Source organism: Toxotes jaculatrix, chromosome 13 (assembly GCF_017976425.1).
Source record: "Toxotes jaculatrix isolate fToxJac2 chromosome 13, fToxJac2.pri, whole genome shotgun sequence".
Taxonomy (NCBI): domain Eukaryota; kingdom Metazoa; phylum Chordata; class Actinopteri; family Toxotidae; genus Toxotes; species Toxotes jaculatrix.
In genome coordinates, this window is record NC_054406.1 from 22,148,813 (window position 1) to 22,173,426 (window position 24,614).

The 24,614-nt window shown below is 44.2% G+C and overlaps 1 protein-coding gene across 1 annotated transcript in view; it reads right to left on the reverse strand.

Moving 5' to 3' along the window:
* The window catches only part of gatad2b (GATA zinc finger domain containing 2B), a 44,479-nt gene that overhangs the window by 10,768 nt on the left and 9,097 nt on the right, over positions 1 to 24,614 (reverse strand). Inside the window, exons 2-5 of the mRNA XM_041053165.1 lie at positions 7,637 to 8,017; positions 3,326 to 3,455; positions 2,904 to 3,035; positions 1,806 to 1,934 (exon numbers count right to left, since the gene is read on the reverse strand). Coding sequence (XP_040909099.1) covers positions 1,806 to 1,934; positions 2,904 to 3,035; positions 3,326 to 3,455; positions 7,637 to 8,016 — 771 coding nt within the window. The 5' untranslated portion in view covers position 8,017. The remainder of the gene's footprint in view (positions 1 to 1,805; positions 1,935 to 2,903; positions 3,036 to 3,325; positions 3,456 to 7,636; positions 8,018 to 24,614) is intronic.

Sequence of the window (24,614 nt, forward strand, 5' to 3'; positions counted from 1 at the left end):
TGATAAGGAACTAGATGACAGGCCTAAATAAGAAACTCGGCTGTATTCTGGTTAATGTCCCGTGTCCCTGAGGTTTTTTTTTTTTTTATCATGTGTGCACACGATGAGAACAAAATCTCATCTCTCAGGATTTGCTGGGTGCTTCCATAATTAATTAATGTTCTCTCTGGATGCTGGTGTTTGTCATCTGCCACGTATCGTTTGAGAACAAAAAGGAACACAACAGTCATTCAACAGCCAGTGGACTTGTCTTGTTTTTGTAGTCCGACAATGCCCAACAGAAGGATGAGTCATCTCAGTGCCTTAGACCACCTGGGCTCCGTTCTTCAAACACGGCAACACGTTAGCCTGGGTTAGCTGCCAGGCTACGGAGATCCTGTTAATTCAGTCAGTTCAGCTTATTTGGGGGGATTTTCTTTGTGTTGGTTGTTTGTGTAGGCAACACGAGTAGAGAGCGACACCTCGATCGACAGTCATGAGTGGCTGACAACTGATTGCATCATTACAGTTATTTTATGTAAGCGTGAAGAGAAGCCTCCCCAGCATGCACTGGGGTAATGCATCCATGGAGATCAGCCTCATTCTATTGTAAAATAAAGAAAACAATATTTATATAAATTATATATAAATTCATTTTGGTGTTCAAAAAAAAAAAAAAAAAAAATCTCCATCATAATAGTTGAATATCGTGTTCTGTGGTTTCATTAGTCTGCGAACAGTTTTTGACCGAGCTGGTCGTGAACCAGCTTTACTGTGAAGAAAAGCTGTGCTCGTGCAGGTTTGGACTTTAGTGCTCAGACAACAGCGGCAGATCCATTTTAAGCCAGCTTTTAAGGAAGTGAAAAATCCAGACGCGTGTCCAATCGTCTTCTGCTGCTCTGCTTCTTTTCAGCTCGGAGCTACAGGTTGTCAGCGTCGAGCGGGGCCGTGTTTTCCGTCTTCAGAGCCAACAAAAGGTGACAGGGTCTTTGAGTTTCCTCTGACGTATTTAGAATCTAAGTTGCTTCCTTTTTTTTCCTATTTAAACCATAGATTCGATAAAGGCTTTTATTTTATGTGCTTACTTCATCTAACTCATTATATATGATAGGAATCAGGTGGATTCACACAATACAATTACTATTATTACCTATTATAAACCTGACGAAGGTAGGATTTATTGCAGGGCTGTTGTATTAGCCAAGCTGAACTAATAATACTGTGTGTAACTAAATTTATGCAGCATGAATGTTTACCACAGACCAGGTTTAAAGAGCATCCATATTAAAGAGCATGCTCTCAGATTTAGTGTTGAGACAGATATGATACACCTTGTGGACAGCAGAGGGCAGCACTTGTTTGGTGGCAACAAACCAGGCAGAACATCACCATCCCCATGAAACAAGCTGATAAGACAATCCACACACACACACACACACACACACACAAAGCCATCCATAAAGACAGAGATCTGCTGAATATTTAATACCACCTCAACATGTAATGGAGGAGCAGGGCTACACTATGAAGAACAAAAGCTTCCAGAAGGCTGTCTCATACTCAGAGCGGGACCTTACACTAACTTCTACCAATCATTCTGTGAACTAAACCCAGTCCTAATGTTAGTCTACTACACCAACACCTTAATCCTAATTCAACCTAAACCTTTACTTTGATCTCACATGGCAGACTTCTGTCTATGCACACTCACAAAGGGGCCCAAAGGAATCAAAAGAAGAAAAAAGAAAAAAAGTAATGTATCTGCAGAAGTGAGATGGTTTCTTCACGTGTATGAAGAAGAATACACAAAAACAAACACAACAGACCTGTGCAGTGCGGAGGTTCTGGGGCTCAGGGTTGTGCAGGCCCGGCCTCACGGGCAGCTTCCCCAGGCCAGGAGAGCTGTGGATGGGAGGAGGCTGAACAGAGGACGTAGGGTTCTGGACCACCGGGACCTGCGCACACAGCCATTAATCCAACATTAAAAGCACATACATACATACATACATACATACATACATAAGTAGTGTTGTACATTTTGCCGCTTATCTTTCAAACAGCCATTTGTTCCCGTCCACTCTCAGTATCAAGGTGCAGATACCCGACACTCGCCGGGGATCAGGATAAAAGCAATTGGAATACCAATACTGGTCATCCAAACTATATATACCAGATTCCTATAAGGGGCCTACATTTTTGTGAAGGCTGCAATTTTTTGTGAACGACTGAATGTTTGACAGTTGCTCCTCAACCACGAGAACTGTACGCATCCGTGAGTACGCCTAACTCGGCAAGCTGCTGACTCTTAAGGAGCACTTGCTGAAATCAGGATGCTTTGAAAATGGATTTTGAAATTTTAGTGAGATGAATGGAAACCAACGGATGCCTAGAGGATAAAAAAAAAAAAAACCAAACAAACTGGGGTATACTTTGGGAGAATGTTGCCACTGTTGTACAGTAAGTGCGATTTGTTGCATAAGAGGCTTTAATGTAGAAAAACCTGATCGTTTGCTTGGAGTTTACATCAATGGTTTCCAGCCCTGCCTTCAAACTTTTACTAAAGTAAAAGTACACAATTATGAGCACTAATAATACACTGCAAGTAAGAATCTAAGAAATCCATACTGTTTATGTTTAAAAACAAAATACTACTATTGCCTGATGTATCCTTATTCGATTTACACCCAAATATTTTCTATCAGTATTAACCTCAAAATCCCAAATTGGTTGGGATGCACTTAATACACAGCTAACGTAGCTTAATCTATAATAATACATTAGGATTTTTCTGCTATATTTTGTATAAAGACAGACAGGCAGAGGCAAAGCCAAGTGAGTGTCCAGCAGTGTGCGGAGCGGTGCCGGGTTGTGGATCTGTGTTGGTGAAGAATAATGCGAGGTGAGGTGTGAGCAGTAGCACTGACCTTCTGCACCACATTTTCCTTCTGCATCTGACTCTGTCTGAGCTTCTTCAGCAGCACCAGGCGAGCCTCCTCCAGACGCAGCTCCTCTCTCAGAGCTTTGATCATCTGCTGCCTCTCCTCTCCCGTCTTCCCCTGGAACACAAACACACAGACAAAAAACACACTATATTACTGTAGTCTTACTGGATGCCCCATTGACATAATGCCTGTCCCTTACTCTAACCTTTAACCGTCACAACTGAAAGTCTAACATTTAAACTTGTAAAGCATGCTCTATGGCTTCAATGTCTTACTAATGCATTAACGCATTCATTATGTTGATTAATCCAGAGGCTTTTCTTTGTAACAGCCCTCCCTCAGACAGGGTGGGGTGGTTGTTTCAGCTGTGCACAGGTGCAGTGACTGCTGTTGATGGTTTTTACCTTGAACATGTCCAGGTTGGCCTGGTGCAGGCGCTCCTCAGGGCGAGGTGTTGTTCTGGGACTGGATGCCTCGTTGTCTGACAGGATGATGACGTCCGGAGACGGAGTTCGTCTGTCGTGTTCCGAATCACTTCATGGGGGGGAAAACAAGAAAAACAAAAACCTCTGGTGAGTGGACGCTCGTCGTCAAATATATGCCAAGTTCATCATCAAATGCCAATTTCATCTGGATGCAAAGTTTTGATGACAGACTTATTCAGCTGTATGCTCCGTTTAGGGCTTGAAAGATGTGTAAGCCTCTGAAGAGTTTGGATTTATAAAAACAAACTTAACAGGAGTTAAGTTTATTTTGGGGGGGTTCAGTATCTTGACCAAGGACAATTCAACACGCAGACCAGAGGAGCCGAGGATCGAACCACCGAGCTTCCCAAGAAATATGAGCCCAACTTGGCCTCAAGGTGGAGCCGTAATTAGGGCCCCAAAAACACACTTCTGGATGGCCACACCCATCATACTTTAAGTCCAACTGACTTGAAATTTGACAGACAAGTCCAGCTCAATGTACTCTACAAAAAAAGCCTCTTGGATGATAAACATGAACACGAACACCAATTTCGATTTACAGCTTTGCAGGACTTCACGACACAATTCTATGATAAATAGACAGGATGGATCCAAAAACATGGTTGCCAGCAATCAAAAGATGTCGCCAAGGATGGGGCTTAGCAGGGAAATTGGCCATAAATCATTAATGCTTTATCCAATCATCATAAATCTCATCATAACCAAGACCCGAAGTGAAGGGTAAGGCTAAGCAGGAATTCCACCGTAACCGAAGATGTCTTGGAGCAATCCCGATTAAACTCAGTGGAGACGTCCAGCACTGCAACCTCCATCAATTATAGCTGAAACAACAACAGCTCAGCATAATAACAAGCATCTCCCATTTCATTACCCTCTGTCTCCTTTCATAAGTCTGTCATTAGCTCAACATTGACCATGTATGGTTAACTGTGGGTGTGAAGTGGGTTGGGGCATGACCGTCCGTGCCCATTTTCAAAATTGACTGTGTATGGCATACAGCCTTTTTGTCTTTTATCTTTGATCCTATGCACTGTTTTAGAAATGAGGTAGCAGATATGTGGAATATGTCCATCTGATGCAATGGTGAAGCCATGAAAGAAAAATCTATAGAGGTAAATGTAGAGAAATCATGCTCTGTAAAAATATCAAATAGCGTCTGGGACCTTTATTTTCCTCAGTGTCTTTGAGAACCAGGCCTTTTATTGGGACAGGCACTTCCTCCATGTTTACCTTAAGTATAATGTAATGTCATTTCCACAAAAATAATTCATCAGTACACCTAGAGGTACATGAGCCACTCACTCTGCCTTTTTCCCCCGAACAATGTTACGATGAATGAATACTGACACTTCCTCCAGAATTTTCACATTAAAAGTCTTGCAGCCTATGTGTAGGCGTTTAATGTGAAAGACACTCGGAAGTGTTGACTGATGCTGATGGCAGCTTAACCTGGATCAGGGGTATATGACAAAGAACTGGAGTGACTGAGAGTCAAAACAGAAATGATCTCAGCAGAGTGGTGAGTATTACATGACTGTAGTTGTACAGGTGAATTAATACTCTAACCAACTCTCGACCAACCTTTATTTGTCGATGCTAGCCATAGCATAGCAAAATACCAAACTGTCAGGACACACTGCTTTACTGGTTGAAGCACAGCCACAAAAACAGAGCCCAGTGCGTTGCATGTCACCATATAGCAGGGGCGGTCAACGATGGGTCACTGAAAACAGCAGTGTGCAGGTTTTCATTCTGATCAAAGGCTCCGCCGCGCAACAAATGGTGACGTGACTTGAAAGAACAGGTGGAAATAATGATGGCTGATTTCAGTTTCAGGGTCCTGGTATCGTATTCACTTTGACACTGTCGTGGTTAACTGGGACACTTGAATAGAACAGAGCCATCGTTAATGTTATTAATACCTTTGATTTTCATCATGGCTGCTGTGAGAGACAACTACTGGTGTGAAAACCTGCTGTGTCTCTGGAAAATGGATGGACACTCCATTTCTTTTTTATAGAAAACATACAGTATTTTCTGATATTTTATTCCACTGTGATAGTGAAATGATTTGATATCTGTTTCAGCAAAATTATGACCTCCTCACAGTGGTATCTTTTGGTCAAAGAAGCTAAATGTTGTGAGGTGATAATACAAATGATTGTTGATAACAAGTTAGAATATTAACTAGTCCCAAAGATGAATTCTTAACCTCCATTAACTCCCATCCCAGATATAATCCCTGGATTACCAGCAGAGATCTTATTTCCTCTGCCCTCTAATGGCCTTCGCAATTGGTTAAACCCTTTCAAGGCTCCGCCTCAGGTCCCTGAGACATATCAACGCCCAATCAGGGAATAGCAAACGCACACTCTCCTAGCGCAATTGGTGGTGGCAGTTCACCAAGGCCATCTGCTCCCACCACACCACGCACTGGTGAAGGATGCTGCAGCTAAAGCGTGAGCTGCACTATGTCCGGGTGCTCACGGGTGTATCCCTGAGACGGGATGCTCAACCCAGGCCGTGGTAGGCGGTAACATGGTCACCATTCCCTTTGTTTTTATTGACTCTTGCATGACATATGCTTTACTGATGATTGGATCTTCATCTAAAAAATACAGTGGATATAAAAAGTCTACACACCCCTGTTAAAATGCCAGGTCTAAAAAAAATGAAATGGAGTACATCTCCTGTGCACAGCCCTCTACAGATCACCCCACAGATTATCCAATCGGGTTCAGGTCTGGGCTCTGGCTGGGCCTTTCCAAAACTTTAATCTTCTTCTGGTGAAGCCATTCTTTTGTTGATCTGGATGTATGTTTTGGGTCGTTGTCATGCTGAAAGTTCCTTTTCATCTTCAGCTTTGTAGCAGAAGCCTGAAGGTTTTGTGCCAGCACTGACTGATATTTAGAACTGTTCATAATTCCCTCCACTTTGACTAAGACCCCAGATCCAGAAGAAAAACAGCCCCAAAGCACGATGCTGCCACCACCATGCTTCACTGTGGGCATGGTGTTCTTTTGGTGATGTGCAGTGTTGTTTATGTGCCAAACATACCTTTTGGAATTATGGCCAAAAAGTTCAACCTTGGTTTCATCAGACCATAAAACCTTTTTCCACAGGCTTTCGGGAGACTTCTAATGTGTTTTAGCAAAATGTATCTGGGCGTGGATGTTTTTCTTCGTAAGGAAAGGCGTCCATCTTTCCACCCTACCCCAGTCTCTCCCTAATGCCTTGGAAATCCTTTGTACCCTTCTCCTGACTGATACCTTTTAATAATGAGATCCCTCTGATGCTTTGGAAGCTCTATGCAGACCATGGCTTCTGCTGTAAGATGCCACTAAGGAAATGTCGGGAAAAGCCTACTAGAACAGCTGAACTTTATTTGGGGTTAATCAGGGGCACTTTAAATGAAAAGTTCTGAAATGATTTATCTTGGTCTGTTTTTTTTTTTACATCATAAAAACCTGGCATTTTAACAGGGTTGTGTAGACATTTTAGATCCACTGTATATGTGAATTTCAACTGGATTATGTGAACAGTGAATATTCTGTTTCTTCACTTGAAGAAAAAAAAAAAAGTAGCAGAGCATCGTTCCTATGGCAGACTGGCTCTATTCCTTGGTGTGTTCCAGTCAAACAAAATCACTCAACATGTTTGACGCACTTGTAATATATCTCTATCCGTTTCAGTACCCGTGGACGTTGCTGCGTTTAAACGCGCAACCCCCTAATTTAGCCAAACTCATATCACCATTTCACAGCACAAACGCCCACTTATTTCGCTGTGGGGCTTTGAGTGATCGTATGCCAAAATATTTAGACACCAAAAAGCATTAAACCACTTGCCAAAATACTGTGCATCTACTGGTGTATGTGACAAAGGAGGTGCAGAGAGTTTATGAGCGACCCGTGTGTTTGCTGTGTTGAGAGTTAAATGTCCCATGGCGACTGGGGGAAGGGGAGGCAGGCCCAGCTGGCCCCCTTTTTGGTATATGAGTTCCAAATTGAGATGAGCAGCGTATTTGCTGGGCTTTTATAGAGGACCCGAGTGTAAGGTCGCTACCCCCTTATTGGATGGTGAGTGCAAAGGTCTGTCTCAGGGTGTGGAGGTGGAGCCAAACTCATTGAACTGGAGTTATGTTCAGTAAGTACTATTTTTACTCCACTGTTAGCTATCGCTCAGCGCACCCCCCTCCCCACCCATGTATAAATACTTCATTCTCACCATCTTCTCCCAGCGCTCATATCCACCGGCTCGTCCAGGATATTCTCCTTCCCATTCTTACTGGGTCCAACATGGCCACCGTGGCCTCCCAGCCTCAGACTCCCATTCAGCTTCTCTTCATAAGCTGCACCCATTAGGCTCTGGTGGTGAAGGGAGCTGGCTCCAGGGCCCTTCCCATCTCCCAGAGGCCCTGCGACCTCCAGGGCTGCTAGGTCAGCTAGGTCCTTGCGTTTGAGTAGTGCCAGCATCTTGAGGCGCTCCATGGCCTCATGACCCTCCATTTTGAGGCGCTTGGCGAGTGCCTCCTCTCGCTCGCTGGGTGACTCCAGGCCTCGCTTCAGCAGGTTGAGCCTCAACGCCTCCTCAGACATCCGCTCCATCCTAAAGAAGAGGACACAAGGGTTAGCAGAGCCACATCAAACATCAAGATCTCCAACACCCAGATGGATTTAGGTCAAACACCAAGCTACACTTTTCTAGTACTACAGGGACCCTCACAGACTTGAGCAGGTGACCAAATTTTTGCCGCTCAGACATCGTGGAACTTCCTTTTAACTCAAGCTGCCCCTCAAACAGATACAGACGAGCTCATTTAAACATTGAACTCTCTGTCCTGATGCTGATGCTGGTGACACAAAGCACTTATAAACCACGCTACTGTGCTTCAGTGTGATTGACTTGCAGGTGTCTGCAGGCTTTCCCAGATTTGTAGATGACGTACATTGAAGAGAAAACACCAGTTCACTTAGACAGGAACCAGCTCCCACCGATTCAATGCACCCTACTTTGGGTACGGCCCTAAGGTGGTGCAATCTAGTTCCTGACAAGCTAGTCAGGAGATAACCAGAATCTGGGATTCATCCTCTAAGGACCATGAAGTCCTGCTGGATTGCCAAATGAGGCAGAGGAAGGGGTGCACCATATCCAACAGCACCTGAGTCACATGTGTCACAAGTGACCAACAGAATCCCAGTGCAGAGAATCAGTGCAGTGACACACACCAGGATATAACAAGGATAAAGAAACAATCAGACAATATGAGCAGCTGATGATAAGCTCATTCAGATGGAAGTGGGTTAAATACAGCAGGCTAAGAATAGCCTGGATCTCTGTACTTGATGGGGACAAATAAATTTGAGAAATGTGTGATGTCTCCGTGCATGTGTGTGTGTGTGTGACCATGTGATTCATACCAGCAATGGAAGGCTTTTGTAAGGACGACAACAAGCCAAGTCTTATGAGCACATTAGCTTAGTCATGTGACCACTTTCAGCATGGGGGGGGGGGGGGGGGGGGGCTCACAGAGCAGTGAACCAATCAAGATGCTGCAGTGGAGCACAAGCTGGATGAGGAAATGACAAAGCACAAACACTCAGTGTAAGACTTCCTGCACATGGAGTCACACAGGCTCCCACCTGGACCTCAGGGTTGGGTTCTTTATGGTTATCATTCAGTTAGTAGCAGCGCTCTGCACAACATTCAATCCCACTAAACAGTTTTCCCCAAAAGTGATCAATACTACAAAGGGCAGACAAAAACAACAGGTAACTCAGAACAGTCCAGCCTGTTCCTCCGACACCGTCCGAACGTCAAAAGGTCCGGTGCGTTACAGTCACATAAAGTCACGGCAACTGTAGGAGGTGGCTTTAATAGATATGAACCCCAACAAGTGACAGTATGTAGGTGTTAATGTTTATTTATTATCTATTATGAAGGAATCATCGTTTACACTAGAATCTTTAAGTTGAACAGGTTAAATACATCAATTTTTCAGCCTGGAGCACACACCCGCCCTCATCAGCACTGCAGCACTGCTGCCAGGTTCTGATTGGCTGATTGGACTCAATTTGTCTACGTGTGAGCGGTGCCGTATTCTTGCCACTGTGTTTTTTTTTTTCACGGCGCCTTCTCCTCCGCGGTGGATCAGGTGTCTGGACTTACGTTTTGTTATCTGCAGTCCAAAACACGGCCATTTTCTCTGGATAGAACGTAGAACCAGTCTGACTGCTGACTGAAATGAAATGACGTTCACCAGCTTAACACACTTTCTGCCTTCATGTATTTTTCATATAGTGATTTTTTTTTTTTTTTTTTTAGTTTGAATTTTAATGTGACCAAATGGCAACATATTACAGTAGTGGAATTGAAAACCAGCCAATTTCAACCAAATCTAAAAATCTTTTTTTTTTTTTTTTAGGATGGAAACAGTACATTGAATGTCAATAACTAACAATTTGTGTTTTAGCGCTGTCACATCACATTAAATCAAATATGAATAAATGTACTGCATGGTGCATCACGTTTATTAGTAAACAGAACACACTAGATTGAAAATCTATTCATTGGAACTTGAAATGGCCAAAGAAGTATATTGAACTTGTTACAACCTATTAGCATTCAAGAGAGGTTTCACTCAAACACATTTGTTTCTCCATTATTGATTACTTCATTTGTTCATTTGGCAGCAGTTTACTGCTCTGAGTCTCTACGGTGCTTTGCACACCTGGATTTCGTCCTGACAGATCCTCTCAAGCGCCATCAGATTGGATGGGAAGCATCTGTGAACTGCCATCTTCAGGTCCCTCCACAGATGCTCTGTTGGGGTTTAAGTCTGGGCTTTGGCTGGGGGACAGTCAGAGACGTGTCCTGAATCCACTCCAGCTTTGTCTTGCTTGAAAAATGCTTTGGGTCACTGTCGTGTTAAAAGGTGAACTGTCGCCACCCAGTCTCAGGTCTCTGGAGCAGGTCTTGGACCTCTCTGTGCTTAAGCTGCATTCATCCTTCCCTCAGTTCTGACCAGTCTCCTCGTCTCTGCTGCTGAGAAGCTCCCCACCATAGCTTTGATGCTGCCACCACCATGCTCCACCGTAGGGGTGGTATTAGCAGGGTGATGAGCAGGGACCACAGCTGCAAAGAAGTGTGAGCAGACTGGATAAAACTTTGAACCAAAAAAAGTTTTGGTTTTCACATCACAGCCATGGCGATGCTGAGGCAGCCAGCGCTGCTCTGTGCCAGACAAGCTACCCCTACCCTCCACCTACACCTCCCACTCCACCCCCAGCGTAGACACAAATTCCCCTACAAAGCAAACACATGTACGGAAGACAATTTCCACTGCGCTCACCCATGTTGAACCCACGTGGACATTTGTAAGAATGCTTTTCACTGAGTACAGCACAGAATTCAATACATTTGTCCTCAGCAGGGTGGTCCACAAACTGCTCAGCCTGTGTCTCAGTCAGCCTATGTACACATGGATCAAGGACTTTTTCAGACAAACCGCCCACAGACAGCCTGACCCTCAGCATCGGTACGCCAAAACAACCTGGAACTGAACAACAAGGAAAACCAAACAACTCCTATTAAGACTTTCAGGAGACACCGTGAGGACCTCGGTCATCGGATCATCAATAGAGACAAACCCAGAAAGAGTTTACAGGTTTTATTTATAATTTCTAACACTGCTTCTATAGAGAGCGTAGCAACGTACTGCATCACAGTGTGGTACGGTAGCCACACAAGACAAGCTCTCCAAAAGAGTAAGAAACACTGCCCAGGACATAATCGGCCACTCCCTGTCCTCACTGGATGACATCTGCCGATCACTCTGCCTCTGCAGAGACAGCAGTGTTCTGAGAGACACCCCCGCCACCAATCGCCTCACCCGATTGCCTTCTGGGGGGGGGGGGGGGACAACAGGGCAATGAAAACCTTAATACATCTGCAATACGCCGTAATTTGAACAGTATTTAAAACAGAGCCATCCCTGAACTTTACCCCCCCCCCCCCCCCCCCCCACAATCGTCCTAGCATCTCCCATAACCCCCTCCACCCCCAAAATCTCCAACCATCATTACCACCGACTGCCATGACTGCCATGTAAATGTTAAATTGACTGCTGTTATACAGCACTTTTCTAGTCTATCCACCACTCAAAGCCCTTTGCAATGCATGTCTCATTCACCCATTCACAGCCCTAACAGCAGTTAGGTCACTGCACGGCTGCTCTGCCTCACTGAGCCACGCTCACCTGCTCTGCAATATCTGCTGTTTACAGCACGGCAAATGTCATGTTAAAAAAAAAATGACTGCTACTTTATAATACTTTTATCTAGATCCCTTTCAATGCACAATTTATGATCGCTCGTTTTGATCTATTTATTTATCATATTTATAGGTGCTTTTTATTTATAATGTGTGTCCAGACGTCCATGCTAATGGACGCGTTCATCACATCAGCATTGCACCAAGTCATCAACAAACACCTGGACGGACACTGAATTAAGGGAAAAAAAAAAAAAAAAAAAAAAATCCTGTATGATGAAGCATCAGTGATTCTAATTCAGACAGAGATTTAATTGGTCCTTTATCTCTTCATCAGCTTCCTATTAGCAGATTATTCCTGCTGGTGTTGTTCTATCGTTTCCCCTCATCTACTGTATCATGGTGCTCTAATCTGTTCATTCTTTCCTTCTCTAATGTCTCTGTTTATCCTCCTCCCTATCTACAGCAGCCTCTTTAACACAGGGAGGAGCCTTAATGATCGTACAATACGGTCCTCCCCGCCACTACTTCTTCTTCTTCTTCTCCTCTAATTAATTTGTGACGCAGCGGCGGGGCCCAGTCATCGCCTCCATTTGCTGAGAAAAAAAACACAAGCAGCTCTTTGCAACCTCTTTGCCAAGCCTCCACCTTTAATGAGACACAGAGCGCCGCCGAGAATGGCGCTGATGAGCCAATCAGGGTCGGCCTTGAGTCTGCGCGTCAGTAACTGGCACCCCCGCCCCCCTCCCCCTTTCCCCCCTCGTCCCCCCACCCCCACAACCCCTCCTCCCCTCCCTCTCTCCGTGGCCACCGCCGCCGCCGACTGCCTTTACATAATATAATGACTGTTTCAGTCAGCTGCTACACAAGCCACACACTCTGCCCCCCCCCAACCCCCCCCCCCCCCCCCACCCCCTCCCACCCCCACCCCATAATCCCTCCTACCACCTACCCCACCCCTCCAGCTTTGGGCGCTCTGCCAGGCCAAAGCAATAAAGGAAAAGAAAAGAAAACGGGACATGGCGAGAGAGCGAGAGAGAGAGAGGTAGAAAGAGACTGGGTGGAGGTTAAATAGATGGCGAATGTCCCTCCAGCAAAGACGAGATCCCACTTTTCATAAACCCAACATCAAGAAAAGTTGGACAGGTAGACATCTTTATCAAAAGATCTGATAAAAGACTGCTTCCAAACCGGTGACAAAAAGGGGGTTGAAGAAGCAGCGGCATATAGATGGTGTCCAGACATCCACGTTACAGCACGGCATTCCAACAGAGGGCAGGATTTTGTAACCCCCCCCCCCCCCCCCACACCCACCCTCTCTTGCTCCAGCTGTACAGTACCACAAAGAAAACCCTCCATGCTCCTCTACCATCCCCCAATTCCTCAGTCTCACCCCCCCCCCCCCACCCCCCTTCCACTGTAAAAATAAACACATGCTTACTTTCAGGGGCCCCTTAAATGTAGCCAGAGCTAAGCAGCTTCATTTGTTCATATTACACCAGCCAATCAGGAGTGGATATGGAGTCTGTGTAGGTATGTGTGCAGGGGCATGTCTCTGTGTGTGTGTGTGTGTGCGTGTGTCTACGGGGGGTAATAAAGGAGTGACACAGCCAAGACACACTGAGAGCGGAGGGATTTTTTTTTTTTTTTTTTTTTTTGTTCATCTTGTGCTATCCTCACACAAGTCTTTGTGTGTAGGCTGTGTGTGTATGTGTGTGTGTGTGTGTGTGTGTGTGTACAGGGATAGAAAGGAGGCAGAGATGGCAGCTCTCTCCTGACATAATGCCAACTCTTAATTCCCTCCTCCTCCCATCCCCCACCCCACACACACACACACACACGCACGCACCGACACACACACACACACACACACTGTTCTTTATGCACAGAGCTGTCGATCAGATGGCTGCTTCTAAAATGTCCTCCTCAGAACGAAACAAGCGGCCTTCCTTCCTTCCTCACACTCGCACCAGCAAGTCAAAAGCCGAGCGAGCCCCCTCTCGTCCCGGTCTGTCTCAAACGTGTCCTGGTCTGTCTCAGTCTCCTTGTCCTATGCGGCTCCTCAACACCAGTGTTTGCCAAATGGGCCCGCTGCCAGCCCGACCGAGTGTAATAGTCATAAGCACATTTGCAAACTGCACTGTGGAATCTGCTGCTCATTTCATGCATGATCTGCATCATGACAATTCATTTGGCTGATGCAACTCCACTCCTCCTAACCCGCCTTCTGTCTCTCCACCACCTCCACCTTCTTCTCCTCCTCCTCCTCCTCCTCCTGGACTCTGATTGTTACACATGAGCAGGAAAGTGTTCTCCGTTTCTTTTTTTTTTTTCTTCCCCAACCGTTTGATTCAGCGCTGGATGTCAGGCTTATCGCTGAGGTGCAGGAGCCAGATGCGTCAGGCCTGGCGTCCCATCTCTACCCGAAGACAAAAAAAAAAAAAGGTGCAACTACTGATCCGGTGCTGCAAATCACCTACCATTTGTGTCATTAATCCTAATGTCAAAATGGTGGTGGTGGTGGTGGTGATGATGATGGGTGCAAAATGGTGGCATTGGCACAAAACCTGCATCCCCACCTACAGACACACACACTGCACGAAAACTCTAACTGTGCTTTGTGCTGTGACCTGGGCTGGGTATGGAAGCTCGATACAACAAAAAGGTGGTTTTGGTATCACAGAGAATCACAACCTCGAATCACAGCCTAAGAAAAAGTGCTACTGTTATGACACAGGTTGTAAAACGATGTTCTAATTTAAGTAATGCCAAGTCTTATGACTATACCAGCTACTATCTGGGGATTCAGACTGAAAACACCCCTGTGTTAAAGCAGCGGGAAGGCTACGATCCAGGAAGTCCACGTGGAGTAACAGATTCATGTTTAAAAAGGCTCATCAGATGCCAAAAATGCTGTAACAACAGCTTATAATACTTCCAAGGCGGGATTTTACAACTGTGGAAAGTTATCACTTCATGTTGGGCCATGATCATCCTGAAGTACACGGCAGAGGACGTCTCAATCAAGACGTCCACGCTACATTCACCCTCAAAGCCTCCATGTCTCTACTGTCACTGTCTCTCCTCCCCTGTCTGCCCTCAGGCCCGGCTCACATCACGTTTTAAAAAAAAAACAAAAAACCCTGCCCCCTGAGGATGGAAACCAATCTAAAAAAAAAAAAAAAATGACTTCCTGTGACTGTGACACGGGTTATTATCATATTATTATTCTAAATGTTGTGTTCAGATGTTATTTCAGTGTGTACTCCAGCGTCTTGGACTTGATTCATGACTGTAAAGGGCGTTTTTCACCTCTTTCCTAAAACATCCTTTAGACATGGCGGTATTAATAGACACTATTTGTCCCACAATGTTTTCATACGGTTTTCTAATCTGAAATGTCACTGGTTGGTGCAAATGATCCAGTACACCACATCTTTGTACGCTGACTGCCAGGGCTAGGTATCGAGCCTCAGTGCTTCCAGAGCACTGGCTGAAATGAGTCCATTATGCTGGATTTGCAATGGCAGGAGTCAAAAGTATTGACAGGAAGTTGTGTCGATAAAAGCAAAATGTGCAATGAAAAGAGAATTTGCAAATCAACGTTGACGTGTGCGACTTAAACATCACTGTTCGCTTCCATGCGTGGCGCTGAGGAGGAGACTGGAACCTTTTTCTCACATTTAAACATGAAACTAACAGAAACGTCAGATTTCCTTCCTGTTCTCCGCCTGGTTTCCCCATCGCCTGAGCTTTGACCAGCTCATCTTCTTCTGCAGTGGTTTAAAACCAGCGATTCCATCAACTACTCTGCTTGAGGCCCCCTTGGGCAAAAAAATAAGCTGCTGCTGCTGCAGGGTCCCATTTTACCCCCCCGAACCCCGCCCCCTTAAATCCTCCTTTTGTCCATTGTGTAAAGTGTGGGGAAATATGATGTGGCCCCAGGTTTCCTGTGGAACTATTTGATTAAACACAAATTAATTTAGGAACAATAAGCAACGTACACCTGAATTAACAGAGGGGCCCCCTTCAAGGGTCAGGACCCACCTTAAGGACCTCATCATGTCGTTGACATTGTGCTTTACTGCTACATATTCCTGTCTTGCCAAACAAAGCTGATATTGATTTACTACAAACCAGATGCTACACAGTGAAACTGGAGGGTCTGGAAGCCCCTGGGACCATTTCCCCACGTTCCCTGGTTTGTAATCAAACCTGGGACACTGACGATAAACATCTTCAAACAACAATTAGTCCATATAACTGTGAACATTACAATAGAGCTTGGCAACAAATTCATGCTCAAAAGAAAAAAAAAAAAGGAAGAAAATATATACCTGTAAAAAAAAAAAAAAAAAAAGACTTAGGAGACTGTATGTTGCTCTGCCTCTCTATCTCTGCTTCACTGGTACATTCAGACTGTGTGACTGTTCAATAGCCAGGCAGAGATTCAAAGTTTGAATGGAAGATGGGAACAAAATGGCTGCCGTGGCACAATCCCAGCAAGATCCAGCGAGACGCACGATGCCTGCAAGCCCTGTATCATATAGAGTAGCGTGAGTGCAGCCATCGCCATCGTCAGCATGTAGGTCAATGTTAAGTGTGGCAATGCGGAGCTTTAGGCTGTGTGTGTGTAGTCGGGCTTTTGAGCGGAGGTCACACGGGGTGAACAGCAGGAGGCTCCCTGTGCACACTGTTTCATCACGTCCTACGTACACACAACATCCGGCCCCAGTCACGGCTCCGTCGCTATTTCAATGGAAACCTTTATAAAAAGGAGTGTTGTTATGTAGTTTAGACCACAACGTACAGCTATTATGCAGACATCTTTTGCTTATTTTAAATGTGGGTATAGCTGATCTCTGCTGTCAGGAACCTGGATTAAAACTTTTTCATTTCACAAAGTGTTCCACACGTGTTTGATTTCGATTCAGTTACATCTCTCTCCTGTTCATACCTGGCGTTAACATACGTCTTCACACGTCTCCAGTGATCCCTTGTGATCCGATTTAACTTCCCTGCTCTATATGAAAATAAGGTCTGAGGGATTGGATCTCCAATGTGTCCTCAGTGCATCTTGAGCGCATTCACACCTGAACTTAGAGGTGTCCACCAAGGACACACGTTCGTTGCAGCTCAAAGTAACACCGTTGTTTCCTCGAATATATAAAGAATTATATTGACGAAGCTGTAAAACACATTTCCTGGGCTGGACCAAGTCCTGTCAGTAGCAGATGCTTCAGCTAAGTACAAACAGCCACTGTTAATGATGAGTGCGAGCAGAGACGGAACAGGAAGTGATAAGTCTGCTCACTGATTCATCAGACATCAACCTGATCTCTGCAGGCAGCTGTTAGCTGGTGTTTGCTGAATAAAGTAGAATTCACACGATTGCTTTACTTTCTACATCTTCGTATCTCATAGCCAGAGATAATATCACTTCAATAAGTGTGCAGCCCCCCCACCCCACCACCAGTCTGTCAGCAGAGTCAACTCACCATCCTGAGACACCACAGTCCTGTAAACTACCGTGAATCCACATACACTGTAATTATTCACCTCACAGTTTACGGAACTGTCACGACTCACGGCTGCTAACACAGCAAACCATCATCTGCATAACTTTATAACTTACAATAACCTTTTTTGGTGTCTATGAATATTATGAATCAATGCTGGATCATCACCTGTGGCAGCTATGAAAGGTCCTGCACATGTAGAACCAGGTTAAGAGCAGAGATCTAAGGTCATGTACGTTTTCCTACATGAGAAGGACTATAAGTGACGCCTCCTGTGGTTGGGAGCATTGAGTCTGCTCCACTGTGTTGTATAACAGGAAACTGAAAATCATGACAGAAAGGGTTCAACTGTTTGTAGCTGTGGGATTCAAGTCATGGTTCACCTGTGGCCACGGTGACTCGAGTTGCGGACGGGTTGTCGAGGTTGTTTCAAGAGCTGCCAGCATGGGCAGAAAAAAAAAAAAGTCTTTTGAATGAGTTTCACAACAACCAAATATAGAGCACTGCTCTGGTGTGATGTTACTTTGAAACGGTAAACGGATCTACATCCACCGCTGTATAGTTCCTAACTGACTGTAGTGGAATGGGAGATGGATGGGCCACATCACAACTTTGTTATGAAGTGCTATGAATCTCTATACTCCTCAGAATACCCACCCAAAGTCGAGTAATACAAAATTCTTCCTTAGATCATTTCAAAAGACGCAAAAAGCTAATTTCTGATCTGACAATAGAAGAAAATATAGATACAACTGGTGCAATGAATGCCGGTAAGGCAGCTGGCCCTGATGGCTTACCAATCTATATCTATAAAAAATGTAAAAGTAAACAAACCAGTCCATAAATGTCAATCTTTCTTTCCAATCTCATATAATAGTGCAACATCATCTTTAATGTTACCTGAGAAAAAATAAAGATGTACATGTTGCCCGATCATATTAAAGAAAGTAACGCAATAATGAAAGAAAGAAATAGCACAGAGCCATTTTGGATGTCTGCGATCATCTGTGACCTCGATATGACCATATGTACTTGTGAGGTTGTTGTTTTTTTTTAAAATTATCATCAAGATCATATTGTTTTTCTTTCTCTTGTTGTAAAGTTGTGTAAGGTATATCTTGTCCTTTAAAAAAAAACAACAAATCTTTAAAAAGAAAGCACAGTTTAGAATATTTGTTTCTCACTGTAGGCCTCCGTTTTACTTAACCTAATTTATTTTGACAATTTGTTTCAACTTTTGTTGACAATTTTTGTTTTATTAGAAGTCATATTTTTGAGAAACTTTATTTACACTTCTGATGTTTTTTTTAAATCGTAAACCCCATATTATGCATTGAACCATAAGGAGAGAAAAAAATGCATTCTCATCCATAGCTGACATCCATGCTAAACTGCCATGTGACCCCAAAACAGGTACAAAAATAGCGGCAGCAAACTGACAGCATCACAACACGCAGCTGAATGGTGCACATGGACACTTCAAGCTGTTTTTCCTGTTTCACTGATGCTGCAACTTCTGTGATTCAGGACAGTAGAATTAAGTCCTGATGAGTGGCTCATTTCCTATTGCGGTGCTCTGTCTGATAGGAGCTGCTGTGTGTGTGTGTGTGTGTGTGTGTGTGTTTGTGGTGGAAAACTCCTTGTTGCTGATCATACCAACAGTTCTTCAGGAAACTACCACAGGCAGCCACCATCTGGCTTCTTTAGCCAGTCCTAGAAAAGATGGAGAGATGTTTAGGAACAGCAAACCCCTCCCTGTGCCAACAGGAGGCAATGGCTCAGGCATCTCAACAGAACACACACACACACACACACACACACACAGTGGCTGCCTGAATGTAAAGGATGCTGATGACGGGGGTTGCTGGGAATTTAACCAAAAATTGCATATGGCTAGTTTTTGACACTAATGAGGCCAATCAGAATGGAGCCCATAGCAACAGAGTTGTAATTGGTTGTGTGGAGTGGCTCAGGAGTTGTTGGTTGTGGGATGCAGACTCAGAGCCAATGAGAGTTGAGAAGAGGATGTTGGTTGTGGTGCTTTCTTTCTGGTTGAAGCGATTGGTGGCGTTGACTTCGTACCGAAGTCCCATCCAGCGGGGACTGCAGTGTGATAATTGCGCACACCTCCACCTTCTGTCTGGATATACAGCACTAAGGCAAAACACCTTCCACCTCGTGCTCAGACACAACGCTGCTCTTTATTAAACTAGACAACAGCTCATTGTGGGTGTTGCTATGACAACCAGTCGTCTATTTTTATGCCGTGCCACTAATCAATTCCTGTTCTGCTGTCGCCTGAGGGGTGGGGGTGTGCATGTGCATGTGGAGGGTGGAGGGTACTGATGGGAGGGGATGGGGGTAGTGGTAGAGGGCAAAGGCGGGGGTGTGGTGGGGGGTGCAGTTGGAGACAAAGAGCAGAGCAGAGGAAGTGAGAGAAAGGTCCTGTTCACACCTTGGATTAACATGCGTCTTAGGCCCTCTTCTTAGCCGCCATCAACATGCGTCTCAGGTGGACAGCTCTAAGTATGTCAGTTCACCCTTGACGCTAAAATGTCTCCATATGCGTCTTGTGATCAGATCTCACTTCTCCCACTCTATATGCAAATAAACATGTATACCATTTCTTGTTTGCAAAGACCAAATGTGTTGGGTTTTTTTTTTTTTTTTTTTTTTTTGGAAATTGGCGGGTGGCAGCAGTAAACTTCCTGTGTCTAGTCTGGTGGAAATTAAAATTCCGCCAAATATAACAGCATCTCATACCAACATACTCCATCCACACAGCAGAGGTCTCCATCCTCATACTGCGGAACGTTTTAAATCATTTTTAATCCATCACAGCCACAAAAGCTGATCCCGTCATTATGTTGATAACATAATAACTGTTCAATCACCATCCAAGAAGAGTTGAATTGAGGGGCAGCCGGACTTGGTCGTAGATCTTCAAGACGTTTCACCTCTCATTCAAGAGACTTCCTCGGTTCTTGAGACCTGACGTTCCTGTTCATTTTCTTCAAAAGTGAAGAAGACTGTCCATTATTGTGGACTGTTGGTCAGACTAAATAAGCTAATATCACTTCAAGCCCTAAGAACTTTGATATTTTATAAACAAAAGAAAAAGGACTAATCTGTAATTATACTAATAATTGGTTGCAGCTAGAGATGTATCAAACATGTCCTAAGAGTCAGAGTTGAAGCCGACAGAGGCACGTTTAATGGACTGATATCAACTAAAATAAAGCTAATCAAAATACAATCTCATTCTTCGTGGTAGATCCTCTCAAGCTCCTTCAGGTTGAATGGGAAGCATCTGTGAACAACCATCTTCAAGTCTCTCCACAGATGTTCTGTGGGGTTTAAGTGTGGGCTTTGACTGGGCCACTCAAGGGACAGTCCAGAGACTTGGAATATCCTTCCAGTACAGGACTTCTACAGCTCTGTTAGAGTGACCGTTGGGTTCTTGGTCACCTCCCTGACCCTTCTTACCTGGTTACTTAGTTTGGCTGGATGGCCAACTGAGACCACTGTAATCCTGAAAACACTCAAAGCTTTAGAAATATTTTTTTACACCCTTACCTTGATCTTTACCTCACCACAATTTTATCATTGAGGTCTACAGAGATTTATTTGGACTTTATGGCGGGCATTTGCCAATGCCCAATCAGCTCAGTTTGCCACAGGTGGACTCCAATCAAGTTCAATGTTAATTAAAGCAAAGAGAATACACCTCTGTGCATCGTGTTTTCACTGTGTCTTAGAAATTTCTCCTTCTATGTCTCCTCCAATACACATGAGGAGAGGGGTTGGATTCTAGCAGCCACTTCTGTGTTAGATCTCATCCTGTTTGCTAGAAAACCAGGATTCACAAAGGTCACACTTGGCTTTGCTGTCCTATTCATCCCATATGGCTGTTGTTTGAACATGCTAGGCAATTCAAATGTTTCACAACAAAAGCCCTGCAAAGAAATAAAAGGTTTCTGTCCATTATGAAATACTAGTGGGGCTTTTAATTCGAAACAGTTACAGGAAGTGTTCGTAAGAGTTTGGGAAATAACGATGCCATACAGGCAACTTGGCCAATCAGAATGGGTGCAGTGACAAAGATATGATCCCTAGCCAGCTTCCTACCCATTAACACTGCTGGGTGTTGCCCACATGTAATGATTTGATACACATCTGAAAACATGGCCCAACAGCCCAATACAAAAATGATACACTTCAAACACGAATGTGCTCAGAAAACCTTGAGGCAATCTGCCCATTAGTTGTTGATTATTTGGAACAAAGGCCATATAATGAAGAAAATGTATCCTCCAGAGAGAGAGAGGGTTCAACATCTCACAGCAGACTTCACCACTTGGATGATGCAACACCATGTCTGTCAGTGGAAACTTCAGTGGAAGGGTTGCAACAGAGAAGTGTTCATTAACATCAGTTGGATTTTATAGAAACCCACAAACTGGACAGCCTGACCTGAGGATGGTGTCTGGGTTGGGTTATGATAGTGGTTCCAATATGGATCCAGATCTAAACTGCTAAGATCCCTGGATTCGTTACGCTCCACGGCCAAATAAACAAACATATCGATCCTTCCATCAAATCTGTCCATCCCATTTTTGTTAACCTGAGAAGGATGAACACTTGGCCTCAGTCTAGCATTGGTGTTACCCCGTGTTCTGTGACAGAGCTGTTCCAATTTCACCCTCAGCTAATGTTAAAAATGCATTGTGCATGAACAAAAATCTATGATCTATGGCTCCTGCAGATGCAGCGCAGCCCCCCCCCCCCCCCTCCCCAAGTGACGAGCAAACAGGTTTCTGTCGCAGCAAAGGGAAAAATGAGTCAGGGCAGCGTTAATGAGTGTCACAGAGCAGTGACAAAATATGCGGTGAAAGCCCTAAAAACCTTTCAACAGAATCTCAGAAATTCAGTGAAACATAAACATGTTTTTTTTTTTTGTTTTTGTTTTTTAAACTAACATTACCCACTGAACAAACCACCTAAAAAGACTTCATAAAAGATTCGGATTTGATAAGCTTGATTTTGGATTTTTGGATTCCTGGTCATATGGCAGATTGACAAGATATCAGCGTTCCAAATACAGTCCAAAAGCAAAAACGTCGATGAGAGTAGACTACATGCTAGAGTTTAGTCTGAGTGGAATTGAACGTATTAAGCAGCAGAACAAAATTACTCCAAAATGACCATACAGTTGAATCAACCCCTCCCTAAAAACATTTTTACATCAAAAGCATAATTTAAAAGAGGGTCATTCTGATTGCAGGAGCCTCAATTCAAAAGTGCACTATAAGAAATTACTTTCTCTGTGTATACTATGACCAGCAGTTTTAGTTTAGCTCTAACAAATACAACCTCTGTGAGTTTGCCAAACTTTCAGATAGGACAGGTCTTGGGGGGCTTGACCAACATAACCTGGCTATATGAACGATCTAAGTGACTGTATCCCATTCAGACAGTTAGCAGCTGGATGTTATCAAATGAATGGCTTAAAAAAAAAAAGAGACGTCATTATGTCTGACACAAACTAATCTGGTTTAATACAAATGTCACAATTAAACATTCGCCTTAAATCGCTCAGCCCTAGATGTTAGTCGGTGTTTTTGACTTATTATTGACGTATTATTGTAAAACGAATGCCATCCAAAAAATGGATGTTTCTCAGTGTTAAAGTGAGAGGTCTTACAGGTGTTTGGTTTATGAAAAACCACTCAAAGGAAAAACTAGCCACTAAAAATGGAAATGGTTTTACTTTGTCCCCTGAGGTAAAATAAGAGAAACTATTTACAGGGAACCATTGAAAACGATTCCCTATTGTCAGACAACAGAGGTGTGTGTTGTCTTGTCACTGTTTCACTCCTGCTGCAAATTAGTCTCATGTTCCTTTAAAAAAAAAAGGCAGAGACGTAATGTTCTCCTGGTTTTTTTTTTTTTTGTTTTTTTGAAATGTATTTATTTTTGCCCAGGGAACAGAGCACTGTCAAAACGCATTGAGCCAGTCTGAGCCGGTTTGTAACCTCAGGGTATGGAATTATCTCTTAATATGTAGCCGTTAGTGGTCAAGACGTCACACAGTAAGACAGTCAGAGAGAGGGGGAGAGAGAGAGAGAGAGAGAGAGAGAGAGCCAGGGTGGGAGGAGGGGGAGAAGAAGGAGGAGGAGGAGGAGCAGCAGCCCCGGTGTTTTCAGAGCAGAAAGAGGAAAATCTCTTCCTTTAGGAGCTGGCACTTTGACAAGAAAAGACTGAGAGCAGAACTTCAGACCACAGGGTGGGGCATACACTGTTTCACCAGCCAAACGAGAGAAAGAGAAGAAAGAAAGAAAAAAAGAAAGAAAAAAAAAAGAAGGCAGCAGGAACATGAGACTTTTAGTCAGAGCGAGGCACACAATGGTAGACAGACATTTTAAAATGGGGGCTGAGTGTGGCAGTCAAGGAGGAGTATCAACACACAGCAGACACACAAATATGCCAAAGACGATCAAGTACAACCAGAGGATCACTCTCACACACACACGTTAACACACAACAACACTCATCAGCACAGATATATTAGATTCACTAACCTCTGAATCACACAAAAAAAAGCCAGAGCAGGACTCAAATTCCCCCTCACATCACACAGTAATTCTGGGTATTCCAGGAGCTAATGCATCACTGTTGGATGCGGGTGGTTGTTTACATATGGAGCAGATGTGAGGGTTATTTTTAGGTACGCAACACTGTGGATGTGTGACTGAAAAATGAAAACTTAACAGTGAAATGGGTGGAACAATATGGGCAACGTCTGGCCAGGAATGACTTACATTTACTCAGTTACAGGTACTTACTTACTCTATTACGTCTGATTATGATATGATGAATAATGACTGAAGCCATAGCAGGAGATCCACATGAGACAAAACATCCTCGGCCTCACTTCTTTTTCCTCTTAAAAACTTTTCACGGAGCACCAGCAGCTAATATTACACAGCCCACACACCGGAGGGTGCAGGGAGCTCCAGCTCGCCAGTGCTGCTCTGAGGTCAGTGCATGAGAGAACCTGACCTGACAGAGCGCAGCCAGTGTGATCTGTTGTGTAAAAGCTGACACGCCGCACGATGACGAGCACCACTACTTTTATTTTATACGGACGTGACTGACACGTTCGAGCCTGCAGATGGTCGTATCACACGTCTGTGCATTACGCCGTTTTATGAATTGCCCTGCTTCATTCAAGCAAATGATGGGGATGTCTTAGACACATGCAAAGACTCCGCACTGCACATCACTTTGGTGCTGTGCGAATTTAAAAAACATTTGTAGCCCCCCACCACCCCCTGATTCCTGGATGTGCCCTTCAGCGTTACAGTGGAGCATTAGGAGGATTGCATTGAGACAAGTTGACTGGGGTGACCTTG